The 22762-nt window shown below is 40.7% G+C and overlaps 2 protein-coding genes and 1 non-coding gene across 6 annotated transcripts; 2 read left to right on the forward strand and 1 right to left on the reverse strand.

Moving 5' to 3' along the window:
* Positions 1 to 1162: 1162 nt before the first annotated feature.
* fry (Protein furry) lies at positions 1163 to 22732 on the reverse strand. Of its 4 annotated transcripts, none has more exons than XM_011301183.1 (21): positions 22626 to 22730; positions 22196 to 22260; positions 22061 to 22099; positions 21692 to 21853; positions 18978 to 21627; positions 18517 to 18693; positions 17233 to 17379; positions 16707 to 16877; positions 16475 to 16624; positions 16217 to 16386; positions 15850 to 16121; positions 14361 to 14515; positions 13536 to 13699; positions 10407 to 10601; positions 9393 to 9529; positions 8269 to 8373; positions 5337 to 8189; positions 4923 to 5091; positions 4445 to 4617; positions 3819 to 3893; positions 1163 to 3047 (listed from the first exon to the last, which is right to left on the reverse strand). In XM_011301183.1, exons 2-21 carry the CDS (start codon positions 22236 to 22238, stop codon positions 1446 to 1448), a joined length of 9609 nt encoding a protein of 3202 aa, XP_011299485.1. In that variant the 5' UTR covers positions 22239 to 22260; positions 22626 to 22730; the 3' UTR covers positions 1163 to 1445. The 4 variants fall into 4 exon arrangements, with proteins under 4 accessions (XP_011299485.1, XP_011299486.1, XP_011299487.1 ...); XM_011301184.1 differs by having other exon boundaries at positions 22564 to 22652; XM_011301185.1 differs by lacking the exon at positions 17233 to 17379.
* Positions 8846 to 8918, forward strand: TRNAA-AGC (transfer RNA alanine (anticodon AGC)). The gene has a single exon. It is a non-coding gene; the product is annotated as a tRNA-Ala (tRNA).
* On the forward strand, positions 10803 to 13598 carry CNMaR (CNMamide Receptor). Its single transcript, XM_011301182.1, has 3 exons — positions 10803 to 11991; positions 12477 to 12663; positions 13381 to 13598. The coding sequence occupies exons 1-3, from the start codon at positions 11176 to 11178 to the stop codon at positions 13506 to 13508; spliced, it is 1131 nt and encodes a 376-aa protein (XP_011299484.1). The 5' UTR covers positions 10803 to 11175; the 3' UTR covers positions 13509 to 13598.
* Positions 22733 to 22762: the final 30 nt, after the last annotated feature.

The following is a 22762-nucleotide window of genomic DNA, read 5'->3' on the forward strand; positions in this document are numbered from 1 at the left end:
GCAACATCTCAGTGGGAGAAGTTTTGAGATCTGTCTTCAAAAGTATTGAATTCCCGATGACAACAGTACCTCAGTAAACAAAATTATCACCCCCAAACAGATAATCTATTGGAAAATTTGTTCTTAAATTTTTTCATTAACATTTCTTGACAATTTTGACTCCAACATTCATGTGGACTTTATTTAACATTTCGCCCCCCGTCTCTTATTACATTTATTTTCACCTCAAAGAAACTTAGAGACGTCACCTGCTTCAGTATATTGCTAAACCCATTGAAGAAATCTGATACTGAATTTTACGATTGCGTTTGTGGGCGAAAATGAAAAAAAAGAACTGAAGAACGATGAAAGAAAAAATAACAAGCAAACGACAGAAGTATGCAAGATATATTATATATTAAGTCATATGCGAATCTGTTTTTTTTTTTCATCTGCGCCAGCGGTTAAATATCGTTACAGGTAGAATCGCACAAAATGTGAACTATGCCAATTTCTTCCAAACAATCATGCCCACGATATAAAGATTAAGAAAAATTGCTGTATTACGAAAAATTAGTACGAATCGATGTATTTTGATTGACCTATATAAAAACCTGAGTCTACAATTGGTTTGCAAGCTGCTGAGGCATTTAAGACAGACGATATTTAAATAAATCCGAAGGTTAATTAATCCTTGTATCTCATTCATTACTAGACTGGTACTTAAATTTAAAGTTGTTATCAGCAAAATTCATTGTATATATGAGGAATTCTGTAAAAATTGAGCCTTCAAAAACGAAATCATGTCTCAAAAATATAAATTCTCAAGTTTCTATGAGATTTTACGTAATTTCCAATAGAAATAATGAATATTATCTTCTCATATTTAAAATGTAATAAATACAATGCTTTCGTTGGGAAGCAAAAACGAGTGAGCAAAAAAGTTGGGTTGACGAGGGCACGTGCCCCCAGAGCGTTTATCCGGCGGAACGCACGTATATACATAACGGAGAGGAAGTAAAGACCAAAGCGAATGGAAAGAGAGCGACACCGTCATGGTTTAAAGGACAGATGTCTGGAGACTTGTTCCCTTTTTGTTTAAAACAGCCTCCATCACTTTTTTTCCTCTCCCTTCACACAAATTCTTCAGCAGGAAAAGAATAAAGTCGAAAAAAAAAAATCATAATTTGACATCAACATTTATTTTCCTCATTGAATAATAATTGACGCTGATTACACTTATACTAAAAGTCCTTTGATTCATCATAAATTCCTTGATCAAAAATTTATCTAATCAGTCCCGTGATTATAATCAGAACCAGAGTCTCAACAGTGATACGATTCTTGCCATGATATACTCTCAGTGATTACAAAAGAAAGACTTGTAAATGCTCTATTTCTACATAATAATCGACGAAAAAAAAATTAAAAAAGAGAAAAAAACGTGATTAATCGTCACAAATCAACTAACAATCAGCTTTTGAACTTGACGCTTGCGCTCGGACAGCTTTGACCGCAGCTTCAAGCCCCGTGACTGCTGACAACACTTGAAAGAGGCTCTCCATGAGCCTGTCAAAAATCTCCATCGTCTCGGTATCACTTTTTGTTACTACAAACAGATCAGAGCGATCTTGTCCAAGGTATTTACAATACATATTGACAGCTGTTGTAACATCGTCATCGTCATGGAAGGGATCCCCTGGCCATTGGGCTCGATGCAGCCTGACTGCTTCGAGGGCTGCAGACCACCGAGCAGATCTCAAGAGCTCAGCCACCCGGATGACTTCTTCAATGGAGCCAGCAACAGGTAAAGGACTCGGTGAGGGGGTTGGAGTGGGTGTTCCTCGTTCACTCTCAGTACTCTCTTCCAGAGCTCTACACAATGCAGTCTTCATCATAGAAATCTCAGGGGACATGTCGTGCAACTGCACAGATATATTCTTCGATGCTTTTAACAATGCAAATAGCATCTTGTTGGCAGCCTCGATGAGAAGCAACAGTTGGAAATGAAGCTTGTAAAATGATCGCCCTAGTCCGAGGAGCATATCCTCTGGTACACTGTCCGGATGGACCTCTCCCAGAACCTGGAGTTTATTCGTTGCTTTGACAGCTTCTAAACACTCAGTTGCGTGATCCTTTTTATCTAAGAATGTCTCCAAGTGCTCCTGAATCTCGAGCATGCCAAATCGGAGGGTTTCGTGTAATCTCTGATGGGAAAAAACGACAGTGGAAAACCAGACTAATGGTGGTTCTGCTTTTGAACTGAGTAATTCTGCATGAGTGGACAAGTAAGAGGCTAATTGCGATGCAGCAGTGCTCCCATTGGTCAACAATGCACTGGCCTCTCGGGATAATCCCACTGACTTGCTGCAAACGTCCCTCAATATTTTACTCAAGAGGTGGAAAAAATCAAGGATATTGTAGGGAACCTGTGAGATCAGATGTTGAATCTGTTGTCGCCATATTTCCTCGGCGTCATCCCGAACAATTTGTCGGCCAAATGGCATGAGGGCTGATAAATTTGGTGAGGCATTGCAGGGGGTTACATCCCCAAGGTCTCCCGCACTCGAACCAGATGTGTCTGATCTTGTGGAAGAGTCATGGCGCGAACGGCTAGGGATCAGTGACAACGAAGAAGGTGGGAAAATTCCGGCGATCGTTGGCTCCTGGCCAGCCCCAGACCCAGATGGTACTTCATCCAGCGGTGATTCTGAGCCCACCTCGTCGTCTGATGACTCTTCGGCTACACCACCTCGGCGAGACGTGTGCTTGCTCGATGAAACAGTTTTCTCCGAGAGACTCTCCTCGAGTTGACGCAGGCTAGGCTCTCTTTCTTCACCCTCACTCAGGGGACGTCTTCGCACACCCCAGTTGAAGTTATCAGTACTCTCGCCTTCAACGCTCTCGCTCTCGTACTCGAGAAAATCGAAATCCTTGAAAACTCCAAACTGCTCGTCATCACGACGCGATCCACCGCTCAGATCATTATTCGCTCCTGACACTTCTTCAGTCGATGATGCCATTGACGACTGCCTCTCCATGAGGTCCGAACTTTGACTGAATATTACCTGTAGTTCCGAATCAATTATTTAGTATTTGGCAATGATTTTCATTTCCATTAGTAGTGAAGGAGTTTCATAAGGATGGTGCAATGTTAACAAATGTATGAAGTTATAAAAAATCTGTAATGGCATTATCGGATCAACTTTTGTATGGAATTCACTGCAAGCCTATGTGGAGGGTTCTTATATATTTTTATAGACCATATAATTTTACGCAGTCTATGAATCTTGAGGAAAATCAATTTAGAATTGGTCAATTTCCGTAGAAAATCGTTGAGATGTAGAAAAATCTGTGAAAAATCATAATTCTACGATTTTCCTATCGAAAATCTCAATTCGAATAGAGGAAATGATAGTTCAATTTGAAATAAACTCCTCCTGCACCACTTCACTACTGATTCGTTTTCACTGTAAAGCCCATCTATGACACTTCAGCGTGATAATCGAAGTCTTGTGCGTGATTAAACTAACATGACTCACATGGTTTACGCGACACAATTAAATTCTCAACATCAAAGCACATAGTAAAGTAAAAAAAAATATATAAATTCTACTTCATTAAATTTTCACGGGTGTCGTAAAACCCTGATAGTGTGAGTTAAGCCTTTATGTGTGTTTCCAATAATTCATAATCGTCATTTTTCAATTTTCATTTGAAATTTTGAAATCAGACCCTCTTTACCTTGCTACATAGTGTCATTGAGCTAATCTGTTCATCCTGAAAATCAAGTGGGATGATTTGACTGGGAAAAATTATTTCGGAGGTAAGGTACTTACAGATGGACTCTTGGGGAGACCCACTGGCTGACCAAATGGACGCAGAAGATTCACCAGGCACTCTCTCACTCGTCCCTGTTTTTAATAAACATGATGAGAATTATCAAATTATGGAAAATATTATTTAGGAGTGAAGTGGATAAATGCAGTTTAATTATAATTTAGTAAAATAGTATTATGAATGCATACACTTGTTTGTGGTCAGTTGTTAGTTAATACCTCGAAATTTAAAGATTTTAACAACCTATTCTGTACATGTATAACAGAATTGAACAAGTGGATTTTGTATATATTAGTCAAGAAAGTATAGAAGTGACAGGAATTTATTTTGTATTATCGGGAATTTCTGATATTTAGTGTGGGATTTTTTGTAATAATAAAATATTTAAATTCTGGACGCCAAGTGAGTACTAGAAATATTGATTATCCACATGTTAGAAGTCAGTTTTTCTTCTATGGAATAGATAATTTTTCAGACTTTTTATTTATTTGATTTCAATTGATTGAATTGATTTCATCAATTTTTCTTCACGTATCATTTTTATCGATATAACAATATACTATCTCCAATTGAATTTCCACGTAGCACGATTTTTTAAATGACTTCATGAATTTTTCAAGCTCACCTGAGACATCCAAGGTCTTTTCCACCCCGAAATGGCGTTACTATCTGCGGGCGAGAGTGATAAAGAACGTCTCGGTGATGCCGATGTCTTTTCATCCTCAATTTGTCTTCTCAACCATCTCTTCCCAATAATCGGTGTTTTTGTCACGTCGTACGTGAAGTCCATTGTTCTCCCTAAGTTACATAGTCGATAAAGCATCAAAAAATGAATGATATCGCGTCTCACCATTCATGGGTGAGGATGGGAGGGTTTCAAAAAATTATAAATGTGCGCAAAACTAAAAAAAATATTGTCTTTATTGTCAGGACCAAATCGATCTACAGCCACAAACATTGGTTATTATTTTTATCGCAACCTGAGAGGTGTCAAGTGTGTGTGCAGTCCGCAAAAAGTCCATGCAAATGTTACAAAGAAGAAAAACAATGAGAAAATTAGCATCAAAGAGAAAGAGTATATTCACTAGATCAAAAATTCTCACCAGGGAGTTCTTTCTTCGTAAATATCTCCGTATCAGTGAAGCTGGGATGAGGAGAAGTCATGGACGGTTCCCAGGATGGTCCATGAACCGAAGTTGGAGGAGCGACAAGAGTGGATGACCTCGTCACGACTAGCTTCAGAATCTTCAACGCCTCCTTCCAGTATAGGCCCTGGAAGTTATTTGCATAATTTCAAAGTTTTAATCAACCGTCTCTCTGATCCCATGAAATCAATCAGGGGCGAGAAAGCGTGTTAAGTCAACCATTATAATTCTATGAAATATTCATTAATGCAGTAAACCTATTGATATTAATTAATGTGATGTTCGTCGTGGATAATTAAAAATACGTCAAGTTGGGTTTAGGTGACTTTATCACTTAAGCTACTGGAATAATTGGAAAGGTTGACTACTCACCTCAACATATTTCGAGATGACTCTCAACAATTCTGTATTGATAGGCTGTGCCGCTCTGGAGGCAAGATCCACATAATGCAGAAGACAATGAATAATACTGAGGACAGGTAGAGCGATGCTAGCAGGTCCCTTCTCGAGCACCTCCACCAGGAAGGCGAGCATATTGAAGCTCAAATGAGCATAGGTGTCATAAAGATATTTAACAACGCACTTTGTCCACTGAAAACTCTCCTTACTAAATGTTCTCCTACTGTACAACGTCATCACAGTGCCCAAATGATCTAGCTTCTTTCCTTTCTCCGCGGACACCTGGGCAATGTTCTCAGCACTTCTAATACAAAGCTCATTAGCGTCCTCGTAATTTAATAACATATACGGTAATAAAGAGATCACGTTCATGGGAAATGCGAGATTCTGCGTGGGATCGACGAATGGTAGATCCAACAGGGGAGTAAATTGAGACAATAGAGTTACAACTGGCTCATAAGTATTCGGACTGGTGCAGCCTTTCAATAATAATGCATGGACTCCAGGGAATGAACTCCACCCCAACTGCTGCTGGAGTTTTTCCACTTTATCCCTAGCGTCCGGACGATCGAGGGGCAATCGATGTAGCACTCGGCCCAGTAGTCTCAGTGCCAATAAAAATTCATGCTCATAGTCGGATTCCAGGAGAGATACTGATAGCCAGAATAATTGAGCCAGAATGGTCATTTTGTCGTCTTGAGTCGCTGAGTCCCCCAACAGCTTCAGGGACTGGGCAGATCGGGATCTTGAGAGGTTTGAAATGGGATATTTATTGGATACTCTTGAATCTTCCTTTGAATCGGAATTTGCTGGTCCTGCCGATTTCCTCATGCAGTAGCTGACAGAGTAACTCGTGCTTCTGGCGTGCCCAGTCTGATTGAGGTGATTAAAGACGTGGGGACCAGGTGGATAGCCCACTCCAATATTTCTCTTATTCGCAATAATTCCAGAAGCTGCATCCTTATTATTCAAATTCGGCGTTGACTTGAAGATCTCCTTCATGAAGTCCAGGGGACGAAAATCTGACTCTAGAGAGTCGACTGCTGCTTCTAAGGTCAGAAGAAGTTCAGTTACGTAACCCTGCATGTCCTCACCCTGTTCAGCTACTGTTTCTACTAATCTCGATAGAATATCGGAGAGCATTCTCGATGTAATTGGAACTCTGAGAGCCCTGAAAACTTGTAACGATCGTCCAGCATAATGTCTCGATGAACAAGATAATCCAAGCTGCAAGGCAGTCTCCGCCCATCGCTGACTGACATGTGCATGCGGGAGAGAGTCTCTAAAAACCCTCAAAACATGTCTCAATAGAACAGTCAATTGTTCAGCGCTTCGAACCCACCAGGTTTTCGCAGTCATATCCTCATAATTCCACAGGGGCTGAACAGTTCTCGATGCCAAGAAGTTGATCAACGATTTAATCACATCTTGAATAGCCATATTGGGTCCAGGCTGAGGCCCATTCCAAATAGCAGTGTCTTCAGGTGTTACGATGACAGGAGGACCTGTAGGAGTCTGCCAAGGTCTCAGTGTCGTATTGAAGTCCTGCTTAGTCTCTGTCCCTCCAACATTCGGTGGAGTGAGGCTATTAGAAGGAATAGGAGAGTGCGAGGGTGAGGATTCTAACGAAGTTTGTCCAGGCGATGGATTTTTTACATTAAAATTTTCCTCAGATGGTAAAGGGGGTGGTGGAGGGGGTGGCATGGGAGGCGGAGGTGGCGGACAGGGTGGGTCAGGTACAGAAGACAATGGGGGAGGTGAGGTGGTCCGGGGAGGAGTGGCGGTGGGTGGAGGTGGGCCGTATAAATAGCTATCAAATTCAGGATCGACTTCTGTGAAGTTGTGTTCTAATACATGTAAGTTTGGAGTTGTTAAGCCCAAACCTAATTGCTCTGTTCGTGACGCAAGAAGTACCCTGGCAACGCCCAAGTGGTCTCTATGATCACCGAGGACCACAAGGAGATTTAATAAGAGCAGACGACAGTGATCTCGGACCAAAGGACGTGAGTGATCGAGTCCAAGGAAGACGATGTGCAGCATCAAAGGTACGTGAATCGACCAGTCTATTTGAATTCCATCGACGACGATATCTGTTAAAAGCATAACTGCAATGTTGCAGCGATGGAACCCACTAATTGGTTGTGATGCATCGGGTAGATATTCTGTCAGAGGTGCAAAGTACCCACCGTACTCTGGCATCGGTAATGGATGGGGTTGAGGAATATCGAATTTCTCGTTTTGTCCAATTTTAGTGGACACCGTGACGGCATTTCGGGGATAAATCTCCTCGGTGAGTTCTACTTCGGTTGTGGGGGTTGAAAAGTCATCGGGGAGAATTGAGGGGCCACTGGTAGTCCTAGCTTTCTCGGGTTTTGATGGCTGAAATCCAGCGAGGGCTCGCAGGGCGGTGTCTGATTTAGAGCCAGTCTTCACTGGGTCCTCCCCAGAGTGTCGTTTTGTATGAATTGTACCCTTCTCCACCGCAAGATCGCGAGATGGATTTCCTGGATCTGCTGCAGGTGCGTCACTGTGGGATGACGCTTTTCTCATACTTGTTAAACGGTAGAAAGGAGGCGTTTCAGTTCTCTCAATTAAGCAATTTAAAGTCTCCACTGTTTGGAGCTCTGTCATCATTTCGTCTACTAATCTCTCTGCTCTTGAGCGAGCCAGGAAGAGAACTACTCGTTTTGCGTAGGGGAGTAGTTCCTGTGGCGCCATGCCTGATACTATTATCAAATAACGGATTATCACTTTGAGATTATTCGGCCAGCAGCCGCACAACGTCGCCCACAGCTCCTCCACCTCTTTCGGATGCTCGTCGGAGAACTGAGGGGAAAATTTGAAGATTATTTTTATACCATCAAGGACACGATATCATCATGCCAGTGATCTCTGTAATCTTTACCTTTGCCGTAATGTAAAAGAGATTGTTGAGAACCATTTCAGTAGCTTCTGCACTCCCCCAACCTTCTCTCTTTGCTCCTCCACGGCTAACGTCGGAGGTGTAATACTGAAACATCAGATAAGCAAGAGTGTAAAACGGAACGATGGTTATCTGAAAAATTTACTCATCATCAAAGAATAGACGGAGCTTGCCGAAATTGCCGATTCGTATTTCGATTCGTGAGATTAAGGACTCGATATCCATACGCTCTCTAGCTCTCTATCATTTCATACTCTTCGGGGAAAAATCAAGGGCACGACTGTAGTAATTTATTTTAGAAAACCGAGAAGGAGAGGAGAGAAATGTCAATTGTTGGAATTAACGGCGGAAATTATTTTCAAATTATTTTATTTTATTGAAATCTTTCAATTATATTTTCAGAGAGTTAAGAATTCATTTAAAATTACTCTTTCCATATTTTTATATCTAAAGGTCTAGTTCTGATTTTCAGTGAATTATTCAATTATAGGACAGTTATACTACAGTAGCACAGTGTGAAAGGACACCGGTTTCGCTGTATTCTCTTAAATGTATAACAGGGGGTGTAGCTCAGATGGTAGAGCGCTCGCTTAGCATGCGAGAGGTACCGGGATCGATACCCGGCACCTCCAATTTTTTTTCGATTTTTTCAAATTCCACAGACAAAAGTATTTCAAACTGCCCAACTGCGAAAAACTGCTGATGCACATATCTCATTACTTAGTTTAAAAACTGCAGGCCCTCTACTGATATTCTTACTCTGCCAAAGATGATAATAGAAATTCTATAATTGATCGAAGTTGTTCACCGCATTAATACTCTCAAAAAAAAAAATTAATACAAGCAATTATTGCCGATACGAAATTCTCCATCATTTGAATTTATATTTTCCTCACTTCGAGAATGAGAGGACAAATTTACCGGCCAAATCCGGAGTGTTTGATGTAAATTACAATTATTAAATTGTATAAAAATGTTTTTGCCATTATTTAATAATAATTGTGTGCTGTAAATGGAGTCCGTCAAGAATAGAAACCCTGCGGGTGCAGTAGGTTTGTTTTTTTATAATTTCGTTATTGTCTTAACGTTTTATACGATGTGTATACCTGATAATAGCTTGATGGATTAGCTGGTGGTGGTACGTTAGGATCGACGAGTTCCATGTTGTGGAGCCAAGGCAGCAGATATTGGAGTAACAATTGTCGGACTTCACGTCTTGCTGTTTGAAATCTGTGTGTTATCTCTGAAAGATGATGTAGTGCATAGTAGTTCTAATATAGGTGAATCACTTGGTTTCGAGGCATTATATATCACGCATACAGCACGGAAGAGTAACAAGGAGATAGAGGGAAGGGAAAAGGAGATGAGAGAAAAGTAGTGGTCGAGTTGATACGGCGAGTGCGAAAAGGGTAGGGAACCGGTTGATGTCTGACAGATGTTTCAAGAGCAATTACTCCATCAGTCGCCTGATGTATACTTGTAGATAAAAAATATATGGAGAGAGAGTGTGATAAGGTGCAAAAAATGTTCCCAGAGGCCGAGTAAAAAAAATTGGAGTGAAAAATTGAGCAAAAAATTATATGGAATAAAACGTTGAGGAAACTTCCGCACGTGTTTAGATTCTAAATGTAGAGTGTTTTTGAGCTTCGTAACTCACGATTTTAGAATGGATTTCAGGGAGCTGTGACGGGTGGGAGATAGCCCAAGCGGGTGAGCATCGAGGTGAAAGAAAAAGAGGGAAATAATGGTTATAAATGGAACCCACTGATTCCAAACCGATGCTGTCACATTTGACCCGCGTCCTGATCCCACTGTCACGTCAGACCACGCCATTTTCGAATGTCTTGTCAAAATTTCATCACAAATCCTTACTGTTATCACTTACCCCCTCCAACCCTCTATAATTATTGAAAATACTCCTTTGTAATATCTTGTAATATCTCGAGATTTCCCAGACAGTCAGGACGCCCCAAATACTCAAGTATGTCCTGGGACGATTGAACCTTTGAATATTCAGTGGAATTTTCCACTAATTCTCATGCATAAATTTCGATTGAAAGTCACACGCAGTTTTAATTTGATAAGCCCACGAAATTCGTTTAGAGTAAACGCCAACTCACCGCTGAACATGGGCATTGTGAGCTCAGGATGAAGCTGAGCAAGTTGTCTCGAAAGATACATCTGATTGCGGCAATAAGTATTCCTCAGGAGCGCATCAAGGGTTCCCGCTTTAGTCGGTGAGGTTGATCCGGCTGTATTTGTCAATCCGACAGCTCCAGCAGTCGTTACAATCGTAGAAGTCAACTCTTCCGGTCCTGTAGAAGAAAATACTATGAGTACATAAAAGATACCCTAAACTGGGGACATATACTTGGAAGAAAATAACCAGGGGCAATCAATTGCTCCTGACTTTAGATTGACAGAGGGGTGCCAAGAGTTGGTAAACACTTGCTGATTGTAAATAAAGGGGGTAGTTTTCCAGGCAAGGTGCTGGAATGGAGTTTGTCTGTCCGAAAGCACTGGCGCGCAGAAGCCAAAAAGCTTTGAAGACTGAGGCGGGCTTTATCAAGCCTCGCATCATGCCGTACAATCCTCACAAGTAAGCGGAACTCCAGAGGAAGGTGATCGACGGTAACCCGTAACTATTTATTCCTATCGAATTTGAACACAGGGGAGGATTCCCGGACGTTAACAGAATCCCCTCAGCAGTTTTTATCCTTGAAAATTCAAACAACTCACGCTTTTGGATGTATCAAATAAAACAAGTTTTCGAGAATGTTGAATTGACATGAACGGTAAACGATTACAGAGTGAACGAGTCAAGTGTTTAACTACTCGATCAAATGTGCGTTGAAAATATTTAGATTGGTGGAATTTGAAGAATCAACAATGAAGGAAAGAGAGTCGAGCAAAATGACGAATCAATCGGATTGGGCAGAGACAACCATGATTGCAATCCAGATGTATTATACACCGGTATTAGTATCCCTGGGTACTTTAGGCAATTGTTTATCAGTGTACGTATTTTTCTACACAAAAATGCGAAGAGCTTCATCGAGCTGGTATCTGGCAGCCCTCGTGATAAGTGATACGGGCTTCCTGGTGGCGGTATTCGTCGTGTGGTTGAACATGGTGGGAATTGGCATTTTCAACCTTGAGGGTTACTGTCAATTTTTTGTCTATCTATCGACATTGTGTAGTTTTTTGAGTGTATGGTTTGTGGTATCGTTCACCGTTGAACGTTTCATAGCAGTGCAGTATCCCCTGCGACGGCAGTCAATGTGCACAGTGGCAAAAGCCAAACTGGTCCTGACTTTAATCACTGGAATTGGAGTGGTGCTGTGCAGTCCAGTTCTATGGCTCACCAGTCCCCAGCCCATGCAGCATAAACAAAATATAACAGCGTGTTTGTTGGTGGCGGAGAGGGAGAATTTTGCCAATGTATTTAATGCCGCTGATACCATCTTAACTTTCGTTCTACCTTTCACTGTCATTGTCATTCTCAATGGGCTTATTTCGAGGACTGTCTGGAGGTTGGCTAATGTACGGAGGACACTGACCACTAATGGCCAGAGCAGAGATCCCAAGTGCGGAAACATCGGCGTGTCTCAGGCGACAGTCACAAAAATGCTACTGGTAGTTTCCACCGTTTTTCTCTGCTTCAATCTGCCGGCCTACGTCATGAGAGTCAGAGCATTTCTCGAGGTAGGTGAATAATACCGTATTATAATCATTCCAAGGGAATACCGAATGACAATCGTATATCTTCATCATCTATATCTTCCCATGAATTGCTCTTTTTTCAATTCATCACGCTTTTATTGAGTTCTCGCACATTTAACGACACTATAACAAATGGAAAAAGAATGAGTTGGCTATTTAGGTATTTCCGGGATTTAAAATCGATCTGGCCACTGATATTTGGTCCTCCGGCATCGACGTGGGGGTATAAATTAGTGAAAGTTAAGTTTCATTGAATGCACGGGGGTTAACACTACTCTCGATCGATTGATCAAAGTTATTCCCGGATACATGTAATATCTTCATGGTTTTATAGATGGAACTGTTTACTTTGTTGAGTTATTGGTGAATAGGTGGAGTGAGAGATAGGAGATGGAAATGATTAGCTATGGATAGTACTACTTATGAAGGCTTCGTGCACATTGTGACGTTTACATTTTGTTCCTTAGGTACACCAAGATGATCCAAGGTCCACTGTAATAGCTCAGCACATCGCTAACATTCTCTTTGATACTAATTTTGGAATAAACTTCGTACTGTACTGTGCGAGCGGACAAAACTTCCGTAAAGCCGTTGTACGATTGATCCTCAGGAGGCCGAGAAGATGGCACTCTGGCACACCAGTATCGAATCATGGTATTTTATTTCGTAACAAAATTGTTCTAATTCTGGATACAACTCTGTGGCCAGTTATAAACAAACCACTTGAGAAACCAAGCAATTTATGATATGCATTTTATCATCAATAGTTTTTATTAGAAGTGGGTAATATTTGTTTTCAGCCTTTTGATTGTAGAAATAGTTGCGCAATCCTCTGGAAAATTTCAAGGAAAATTCCTACAGATCCCTGTGGCTCAGAATGAATGAACAAAGTTTCCAAGTAAATGGTGATGCAAATCAGGCGTGCTCAAATTTTCAGCAATATCGACTTAACTGTTTATCGGTTGCTTCAATAATCGCAAGCCCAGCAAGTACACAAAAAAATCGAAAGTTACAACTCAAATGTTTATCCGTTGTTCATTGTTTAATTAATTGTTTAATATCTTGACGATTTTCTTCAGCTATGAAAGTGTCGTCATGTTTTTTGGCGGATCTTCTTATTTGGAAACTTTAATGAAAATTAGGGAAACTACTAAATTGGGCTAGTGTAGCGCCGTTTACTCCTTATTGAATGATCCTATTATGTTGGCCCAAACAGGAATCGTATTGTTTCATTCTCAATACTGAAGTTGTTTGCGCGATCTGTAGCATCCTTTTAGCTTATCCCCTCAAATCAATACGCTTTAATTTAGAATTGCCCCCTCAGTAAGCCACTCAGTAAACCCGTTTGATAATTTTATTTTCGCTTTGTAGTGAGCGATGTGAGGAGATCGAGCAGCAAAGTTGCCAGACAAAGAACGATCGTTTACGAGGTTCCCTGGACTGAGGGCTGTGAGCTGAGGGAAATTGAGTCCACGACAAGCAGGAGACTAAGTCAATAAAATATCGGATAAGAATACAATACCCACCGCTGTCAAGCTCAGCCCCTGGCAGTGGTCGAATATTTCCGAAGAATCTCTGGTCCAGGAGTTGGAGAAGCTGAATTGCGGCGTCTTGAACTGGTGCACGGGGACAACCCGTGTTCATCAGACTGACATTTATTACACTCGTGTAATGATCACATGGATACTCCCTGGAATCCGAGGATATATACATGTTGTATTTTTTTTATTTCACATTTATCTCACCGTCCATTCGTACATGGAGAAAATTAAATAGTCGAAATTCCTCCGTCGGAATTGTTATTTAACTTTTTACAGGTAAAGCGTTCTGTGGACAGCTGTAATTACCACAAAATTACCAATAAAATATTCAATAAAATTACATATCTTCCTTCTAATTTTGAAGCGAAATGTGGCCGAGAAAAGTTTTATAGAATTGTTATCGATTTTTTTTTTTCGGAGCGTTGAGCAATTTTTATCTGATTTTCCTCAGAAAATTATGATATTGCCACTAAAATTTTCCGAGTGGTTTTCGCAATCGATGGATTAAGAGCTCCGCAATTTTTTCTGCATATTTATCTCCGTGCGTGACAGAAAACCATCAACATTACGATGGAATATAGTGAATATTCCCAGATAACAGATAAGCTTTCATGTTATATTGTATTATTATTATATTATCCGATATCGTATGGACGACGGTAGTGGTTTCCAAGCAATATAAAAAGGATGATTATTGCGGGTCCGTTGAACACCCTTTTGCTATAGTACTCTCCCGTGAATATGGAAATTTTGACTATTTAATTGTCTCCGTGCGTGGGTTTCTGTGGTAAAAGGAGTGGGCGAGATTACCTGGCACTGAAAATAGAAGCGAGGGCAAGATAGCAGCCGTCGGCTACCTGGGGCATGCCTGTGTAGCAGCGATCCACAACCCAATCAAGGAGGGTTCCAATGTCTGGATTTCCTTCCAGTAGTAACACCACTGTCTCGCGAGCCAGTGCATAAATCTGAAATGTAGAAAAATTTTCCTGAAGGGAAGACTCGGAATCAACTCTTCTAAACGTTTCCCTACGTCAAATATTCAGTTACATGAAGAAAAAGTCGACCGTGACGATTAAAAATTGTGCGAAATTTTAGAAACTGCACATTTTTTTAATTAAATCATTAAAAGAATCACATAAGTTTGTTGGAAATTTGTATTAATTCTTATTATATTTGAATAGTCCTCAGTGATCGAGTGTATATTAGACGAACGGTCCATTATAATTCATAATGCGGAACTTATCACTCTTTTTTCACGCATCAATAACCAAGTGAAGAAAGGAGAGGGGCTGAAGGCTTTGAAATTGTCCGTTTGTATGAATAGAGCTCACTTTGTCACACCTAGTGTTAAAATCATTCACATTTTTCTCTTCACAATCTCCATTCAATTCCATTTTGAATCATGTTATTAATCTTTGACAACGTATCATTTTTCACCTTCTCAGGATTATTCGTGACCAAAATGTGCGACACTTGACCACAATACTAAATCGCCGCAAAATTCAACGACGCGAGTCGCAGCCCTTTCCATTCGAGAGTTGAGAAATAAACATTCATCCTTGCTAACTTCCAACTACATACTATGCACTCAATGTAATTCAAACTTTCGTATCAAAAATATTTTCATGGCAAATTGTTCCAATGCCACCTGAAAGTACAGCGGCGCAATCTAATAAAATTTATGTGAGAAAATTTAACGTGCATGGAAAATTCTCTTTTACACATTTCTATCCAACGAATTGTGTTACTTTAAATAGTCAAGTTCTTTTTCGCAATTTAATATTATCTACGAAGTGAACATATTAAGTACATGATTTGGAGAGGCTGTTCAGTTTTATGGCTTTCTCAGCGTTCGAAACGTTTCGAGAATTTAAGGGAAATCAATGGTTGGTTCGAGGAAAAATCTTACTATTTGGAAAAATCTTACTGTTTGGAAAAATCAAAGTTTCTGGGGTCTTTGAGCGTTCTAATATCATCGGCGAAGTAAGTTTATGTTAAACAAAGAACCGATTAATGGAAAAATGTAACTTTAGGGGAAAGCCACTTTGTGTTTGAAAAGTCATAAATCAAGTGGTGGGTCGATGGTGAAAAAAATGGATTTTCACGTTTCTGAGGGTTTTAAATAATAGTATCATCGAATTTTGGAGCAAAGTCTCTGTGAAAAATGATAGATAATGAGCCGATGAACGTGTCGACATTAGAATTCCATCCTCATGATTTTCGATAAATTTATCGACTAAACTCCATAACTCAATGTCTATAACGAAATAGTGCTCGTTACACTCAATTCCCCAAATACCTTTTCGTCTTTACTGGAGAGAAGTAAATCCAACCATTGATAGAGAATAGCCCCCTCTTCAGAGAGCAGCTGAGAATTGAAACACGGTCCACAGCAGAGTAACCCACTCATTGCCTGTAAAGCGGATAGTTGAAGCTCTGAGCACGTTTTTTCCTCATCAAGTGATGTCGAAGTGTTGGTCAAAGGCTTCCCATAGGGGCCGGCCCATGCAGCAAAAAGGGTGAACAAGTTCCTCCGGAGGTCACGTTTCAGCAATGAGTGACATGTATCAACTGCATCCAGAAATATTAACCGTTAAAAGCACGAAAAAACAGATCTCTGATAAAATCCCAAAACCCCAGGCTAAATAACTTTACAAAGAACTTACGTGAGAAACTTTTAATCATCTTTCGGATAAAGTTACAGAAGTGTAACTTAATGTCACGTACGGCCGGTGCTTCCTTGTCTGTTTCATTTTCGAGATAAAGCCTTGCACCGTCTATATACTCGACGAATGTGGGGTGAAGCGACTGTGTTTCACGGTCTAACACCGCAGGACTTTCGGCAATCAGAAAATAAATCGAGATGAAGAAACATTACTCGGTTAAATTTATATAACATTGTACGTTCTTCAACGTTTTCTTACCAAATTCCGAATGTTCCATACTCGGCTACAAGCTCTAATACTCGAACAAGATGAAGTCTCAGAGCATCCCTTCGTCTTCTACGTCGCATGTTCTCTTGTTTCCTATCAACAGCTTCGCGTATGAAAGGGACAAGCTCTTCCATTAAATCCCTAAGGCGAAACGAATAAAGTCATTGTCAAAAGGAACTATTAAGTCTTACGCGTAATATCGTAATGAATTAACAAGACCCACTTAAGAGCATCTGCGTTAACTTTTCCAATAGCCTGGACTACGGCATCCCTCACATCGACCGCCTCGCACCTCAATAAGGGCACTGTCAGTTTATAGAGTGCCGAAGGGCTGGCATTTGTTCCTGGGGACTTGTTATCTCCTCTTTCTGCCGAGAGGCTATCTGGGGATGAGCTGTTACGGCAAAAATAATGAACTTTACTACAGAATTCCTTCTCATAAAACTTGTCTCAACTGTGTTACAATAAGGGGAAAAGTCTACGTGCGTTGAAAAATAACTCAATCTACTCGGGTACGATAAAAGGTGATCTACGCTAATTACAGTCACCTCATAGTTAGAAACAGTGTTGAGAATGGTCTCGAACTAAACGATAATTGGTTTATTTTCTCACAGTGCGTTAAATACTGATTTTTTTTCTCTCTTATAATTTTTTTCATTAACCCAGTGCAGTGGAACCGTTGTTCCTTGATTATTGGGCTTTTTTTTGGTGTTTGATTTATTTGTTTGCACGTCTCATCTTTGGCTCACCTGGTCCGCTTATGCCTGGTGTAGATTCCGGATATGGACGGTACGGAGAAACGTCCCGGCAGGGTCTGCGCCCCACCGAGATTCTCCAGGCTCTGACTCAACTCCTTACTCATGCATAATACACCAAACTCCACCGTATGCTGACCACTAGGAGTATGCAATACAGTGTGTACCACCAATGCTCGTTTCAACTCATTATTTATGATTTTTGAGTTTGATTTGTATTTTTAGGGGTTTTTTTTGCATTTTTTCTTTTGGACAATGACAAATTAGATAGAGGAAAAGACAAAATTCTAGAGTATTCTTAGAATTCTAGGAAAACATCAATTGACATGCTTGATGCAGTGCAGTTATTATGGAGTGTGAACATGAGAAAGCTTCTGGGGGGTATAAATTGGTGCTTTGTTTTTCTCTCTTCCCTATCTTCCTGTGGAAGATACAAGTATTGAACGCAATTCCCAGGGGAGTTTTCCAAGAGTATGTGCCCATCATCTCAATCAGGGAAATTTCTGAATTTTCGAGAGTGTCTTTTCACTCGTGATTTCAACGTACAACTAAAATTAATGAACCGAACGACAGACGTAGATAAATTATTATTATTTTTATTAAATTAGACAGGATTTTTTTTCTTCCAAGGATATTATTTCCTCAGATCCGTTTATGAAGGAGCAGTTCCACGCGTTTGAAGTATCGAGAACTCGATTTTTCCGCTGAAAATCAATTTCCAATGCAATCCTAAATACGAATGGATTTACTACCATTTTTAGAAAATGATTTAAATAATTTATTAGCCGACATCATTGCAAAATGCCGTGCAAGCAAGGTTGGATGAAAATCTCTGATATTTAATTCCAAACGTAGAAAAGAATGTGAACGTAAAAAACCAAAAATATTTGGGCATCCCTGATAATATTATTCAGATCTTCCTTGAATCACACAATATTCATAGAAAATTGACCCGGGGTGAATTGATTAGAAGTATTTCTCCTCTTAATTTCGTCAGCGGCGATTTTTTTTCCTGTCGACTGTTCAATTGATTTGTGCGATAATTCTGACAAAATGTTTGAGTGATGACTATTGTGCTTAAATCAAGAGCAAGTGTTATACGGTGGTACAACAGACATAAGCAGACAAGACCCAACACCCATTAATTAACGCTAGATAGTCAATATATATGAAATATTAATATTTAGCATATCAGCAAATAATTAATATGGCACGTTTAATGTAATTAGAACAATGTTGAGTATAAATATATATGTACTCATTGTAATTCTGACTTACCTGAGACTGAGATCGGGACTAGCGCAGCGAATAATTGGGCTAGGGATGGGTGGTACAACGCGATAACCAAAGGTTAAATAATTTTTCCAGATATGCATGTAGACATCCCTCTCGTTCACTGGTTTCCTTACGGCTGTGGAACTCCGTAACAACGAAGCTCTGTTATCATTGACAGGCCTGCAATGGCAACCGAAGAGACACTAAGTCGCTTGAGTCATTAAAGCTTAATAACCCCGATTAAATTGCGACCAATAAAGGATTTTTCTGCAGCTCAATGAAGTTTCGAGAAAATTTTTTAACATTTCTTCATAAAGTCCGCAGTTTCTCTTTATCAATCGATATTTAATGGTGGTTCAAACTTCGATTTATCTGATTTAACCACTTCATTATTGAATTATTTACTGAATAATTATGTGGGCCGCAATACGAAGGGAAATTGAGATTTTAAATAAAAAACTTACGTTGGATCAACGACAGTAAACAGCGAATTAATTCGTGTGAAGACAATGGGCCATGAGTGAGCAGTTGCATTGGGACACAACGTCAGCACTCTATCTTTTTCCAGAAAGGCAAAAAGACAAGTGCTCCAGGGATCAGCTCCATTGAGATTGAGTAATGAGGAGCTCTTGGTGCTGTTCTCATCATGGAATCCAGCAGTCCAGACGCAGCTGCTTCTGTCAGCTATCCACTGGAGATCCACATTGGAAGTGGAGGCAGCAGCAGCCTTTTCAGCAGGTGGCAGCAAATGATAGCATTTTTCCACAACCGAAGGACAGCAGGCATCGATGACATCAATAATCGGCTGATCAGTTTCCAGGCCTCCGAGTGCCTTCAGCAACACCTTAACTTCTCTCAAGATATGCACAGCAAGTCGTCGAGGGTACAACCGACAATTGCACAACATAACAAGAGCAAAACCCTCGACAAAATGGAAAACACTCGAAGCCTGCTCGACTTTTTGAGTTGGATCGGCCTTCTTCACTGCAACTTCAACTCTCGGGTTAATCCTGTTATTATCACTTTGTTCTTTAGCCCTGGGACTTGGACTAATCAGTGCATTTTTCCAAGATGTCAATAATTGTAGGAGCATCCTTAATCCATTGTCAACAAGCTGGGGAAAAGTGTCCTGCACGTCTCTAGCCAGAAACTGAGTAAAGCCCAGCACAACATCTTGTCTCCAGTCCGGAAAATCTATCACTAGAGTCTGTAAACTCTGATAAGCCAATCCTCGCAGCTCTTCATCCATATGTACTGTCAGTCTCCCAAGGAGATCAACAAGCTCAGCTCCAGTCATACCATCAGGAATGAGTCTAGGCACAGCAGCCACACAAGTCCTGAATAAATCGATCCTGGGTTTCCGCTCCCCTGTTATCATTTCGTCAGGCTCTTTGTTCATGTTTTGAGTGCTAGTCATCATCAGGGGGCGGCCATAATGGACGTCTAAAGCTCTGAGAATGTCGACAAAGACTCTACGAACGTGGGGGAAGTACGAGGACATTCCAATACTCCGTGCAGTGTCTTCGGTTAACATTTTATTGAGGAAAGTCTTTTTAACTCGCATGGTGTTGCCACTGGGAAGTACCCCCATCGTTCTAGGCATTGGAGGTTCCCCTTCCTTCTGTTGCAAACTGTCAGCAACAACCAAAAATGCTCTGAGACCAATGCTCATTCGTTCTGGAGTGAGAATAATCTTCACTGGCCTTCCAACTGACAATAGATCGAATACTATTTCTCTCATAGCGAAATCGAGTCTCTCTTGGGCTATGAATTGGATGATTTTAACGAAAATGTTGAGGGGAGTGTCTCTGGGCATCACTGCTTTGGATCCCTTAGGGAATAGAGAGTTTACGATACTCTGGAGTCGACTTTGAGTTGCTGAGTTACTCTCGCACTTAATCCTAATCATGTAGACCCACAGTAGACGATATAATGCTTCTAGAGCTACTCGACTCATCTTTGGATCTCGAGTCTTCAAGTGAGAGAGACACATGGCTAAAAAGTAATGCCAATTTGCTAAGAAAAAAGTTTTCTGACTGACGCACAGAAGACACGTAACGAGGGGAAATAGTGCTAATCTATGTTTCGATTTGGTGCACATATCTAGTGTATTTGAATAAAGCATTTCAACAAAGTTTTTCAAACAAGGAACATTCACTTCGTTCTTCACCGCAGCAGCAACAGGTACTAATATCTCTACGAATAATCCAGCGAGTGCATGCTTCACATCTTTGTCCTTAACTTCCAAGAAATACTGTGCACACTCTTGCATAAATTGGAAGGATGCCTCGAACTCCTCGATTGGTACCATCTTCACTCTGAAGAATTTCATCCCCATGAGGAGTGAAATTATGCTCTGGGTGGTATGAGGTCCCGGTTCTTTAGCCCTGAGTTCCTTGAGATCGGCCATAAAACGTTTTCTAACAGCCATAAATCTGGATTGAGCCAGTACTCCAATAACTTCAGCAAAGAGATCAGCAATAATATGGATATTTACTGCATTGGGCTCATTTTGAATGCCCTCCCTGTACTTGAAGTGTTTGAATGCAATATTCTCAATGTCTGTGACGAGATCCTCGTGGCCTGGGTGAAAGGGTAATTGTCTCAACACTTCAATGAGCATGAGGCAAAAGATGAATTCGACTGCAAGATCACGACGTTCTTGAAGTAAATCAGATTCACTCCTCTCTGGGACCTCAACGTTAGAAGAGACAATGGTGTACATGATGCTCTTGCCTTTCTGATCATCTTTGCCAGGGGCTGGCTTCTTCTGATCAGTTCCCTGATCCACCAACTGTCTCTCATACCACTTGAAGAGTGAACGAAGGATCGAAGGGAGGCAGTGCTCGGCCACTGAGCCAAACGCCGACAACAGTTGATCAAATTGGGCATCTTCACCTCTCTGGAGAACTTTTGACAATGGCTTCTCAGTCTCAGTCATTACTGCCTCAATTTTCCTCTCTGCCTGACTAGCAAAATCAGCGAAGAGAGTTCTCATGACGAATTCCCCCGGTCTGAGATCCATATCTTCTATATGCTGGGGTTTCACTGTCTCTTTCTGCGCTCCCCACGGTAGAACCACTGTCACTGCACTCACACGGCTTGAGCTACTCTCTGCAATATCGTTTTGTAGATTTAGTGGAAGGTGAAGGGATATTTTTTGAGCATGATCACTCACCATAGCCAGATACTGACGTACTGGCAGTATAAATACTCGCCACATCGCTCATTTCTCCCTGAATTGATCCATGGAGTGTCAAAGGATCTTGCACAAGTACAGAAACATCCACTCCACTGTCCTGGGTAGTCTCATTGTGTCCGGCTCGCTGTTCACCAGTGTCTGAAGGAAGAACAAATGGAACTTTTAAGTATTTTCACAGCTAATTGCACAATGTCAGAGGCACTAGGGTCAACTGAAACGATGAAGCCCTGAGCCAGCGTCACCTCAAAGTACATACACTTGTTTTCTAATTAAATTATCAATGTACATTTGCATTTGTGTGGGATGCACGTGTCTGAGTGACATTGAGACACTCAATAGACTTACCCGAGTGAGTATCATCGCCTGTTGGCTGATTTTCCGTACCTGGAACATACACACAGACAGTTGAAGATTGACGATAAATACTGCGGCTTCAAGCCTATTTAAAGATTCTGCTACATGCGACCATTGAATATTTACCCTTTGCCATCTCCTCGATGCTTGCTTCACCTTCTGGCAACATTTTTCAAAGCTCTAGTCCATTCCTAGTTTGGAAGACAATGAAAATTTACATTTTTTACGGTATCTCTAATATCTCAGTTGTTGACATTGACACTCGGCTGAGTGCCAGTAAATTAAGATAAGAGATAAGGTCATTGCAATAATCACCAATACGTTAGCCAATTAATCATAAAAAATTATATCGACCGACAAATATGCGTATTAGATTCTTCAATTCTATGATAAAGAAAGAAAATACTGTTATTGCGTTCTTTATTGATCGCGAGTGTTGAGGATTTATTGAGGTCTCGGATAAACTTAAGACGATTAATTGCTGGGTTAGAGACCTTTTTATGAGATACGTGGTTGCATAGCCGGAAAAAAAAACAAAAAGCCGTAATTCTATAACCTGAAACGTCAAATGACAGCAATTCAGGGCCTCCTCTGTGCTCATTTGGATAATTCACTTTTATTCTTGAACTGGATCATTGTTTCATGCACTGTCCAGGCCAAAGAGGATTGACTAAAGTAGAGGCTCAGTTCTGG

Source organism: Fopius arisanus, unplaced genomic scaffold (genome assembly GCF_000806365.1).
Source record: "Fopius arisanus strain USDA-PBARC FA_bdor unplaced genomic scaffold, ASM80636v1 scaffold00020, whole genome shotgun sequence".
In the NCBI taxonomy this organism is placed as follows: Eukaryota; Metazoa; Arthropoda; class Insecta; order Hymenoptera; family Braconidae; genus Fopius; species Fopius arisanus.

What these genes read in the sequence shown, in the direction of transcription:
- CNMaR (XM_011301182.1), top strand. Translation starts at nt 11,176, where the DNA reads ATGAAGGAAAGAGAGTCGAGCAAAATGACGAATCAATCGGATTGGGCA. An exon ending in GAGTCAGAGCATTTCTCGAG is followed by an intron (nt 11,992 to 12,476) that starts GTAGGTGAATAA and finishes TTTGTTCCTTAG; the next exon opens with GTACACCAAGATGATCCAAG. An exon ending in CACACCAGTATCGAATCATG is followed by an intron (nt 12,664 to 13,380) that starts GTATTTTATTTC and finishes TTCGCTTTGTAG; the next exon opens with TGAGCGATGTGAGGAGATCG.
- fry (XM_011301183.1), bottom strand. Translation starts at nt 22,238, where the DNA reads ATGTTGCCAGAAGGTGAAGCAAGCATCGAGGAGATGGCAAAGG. An exon ending in TTTACTGTCGTTGATCCAAC is followed by an intron (nt 18,694 to 18,977) that starts GTAAGTTTTTTA and finishes TTGCCATTGCAG; the next exon opens with GCCTGTCAATGATAACAGAG. An exon ending in GATGATTAAAAGTTTCTCAC is followed by an intron (nt 16,122 to 16,216) that starts GTAAGTTCTTTG and finishes TTCTGGATGCAG; the next exon opens with TTGATACATGTCACTCATTG.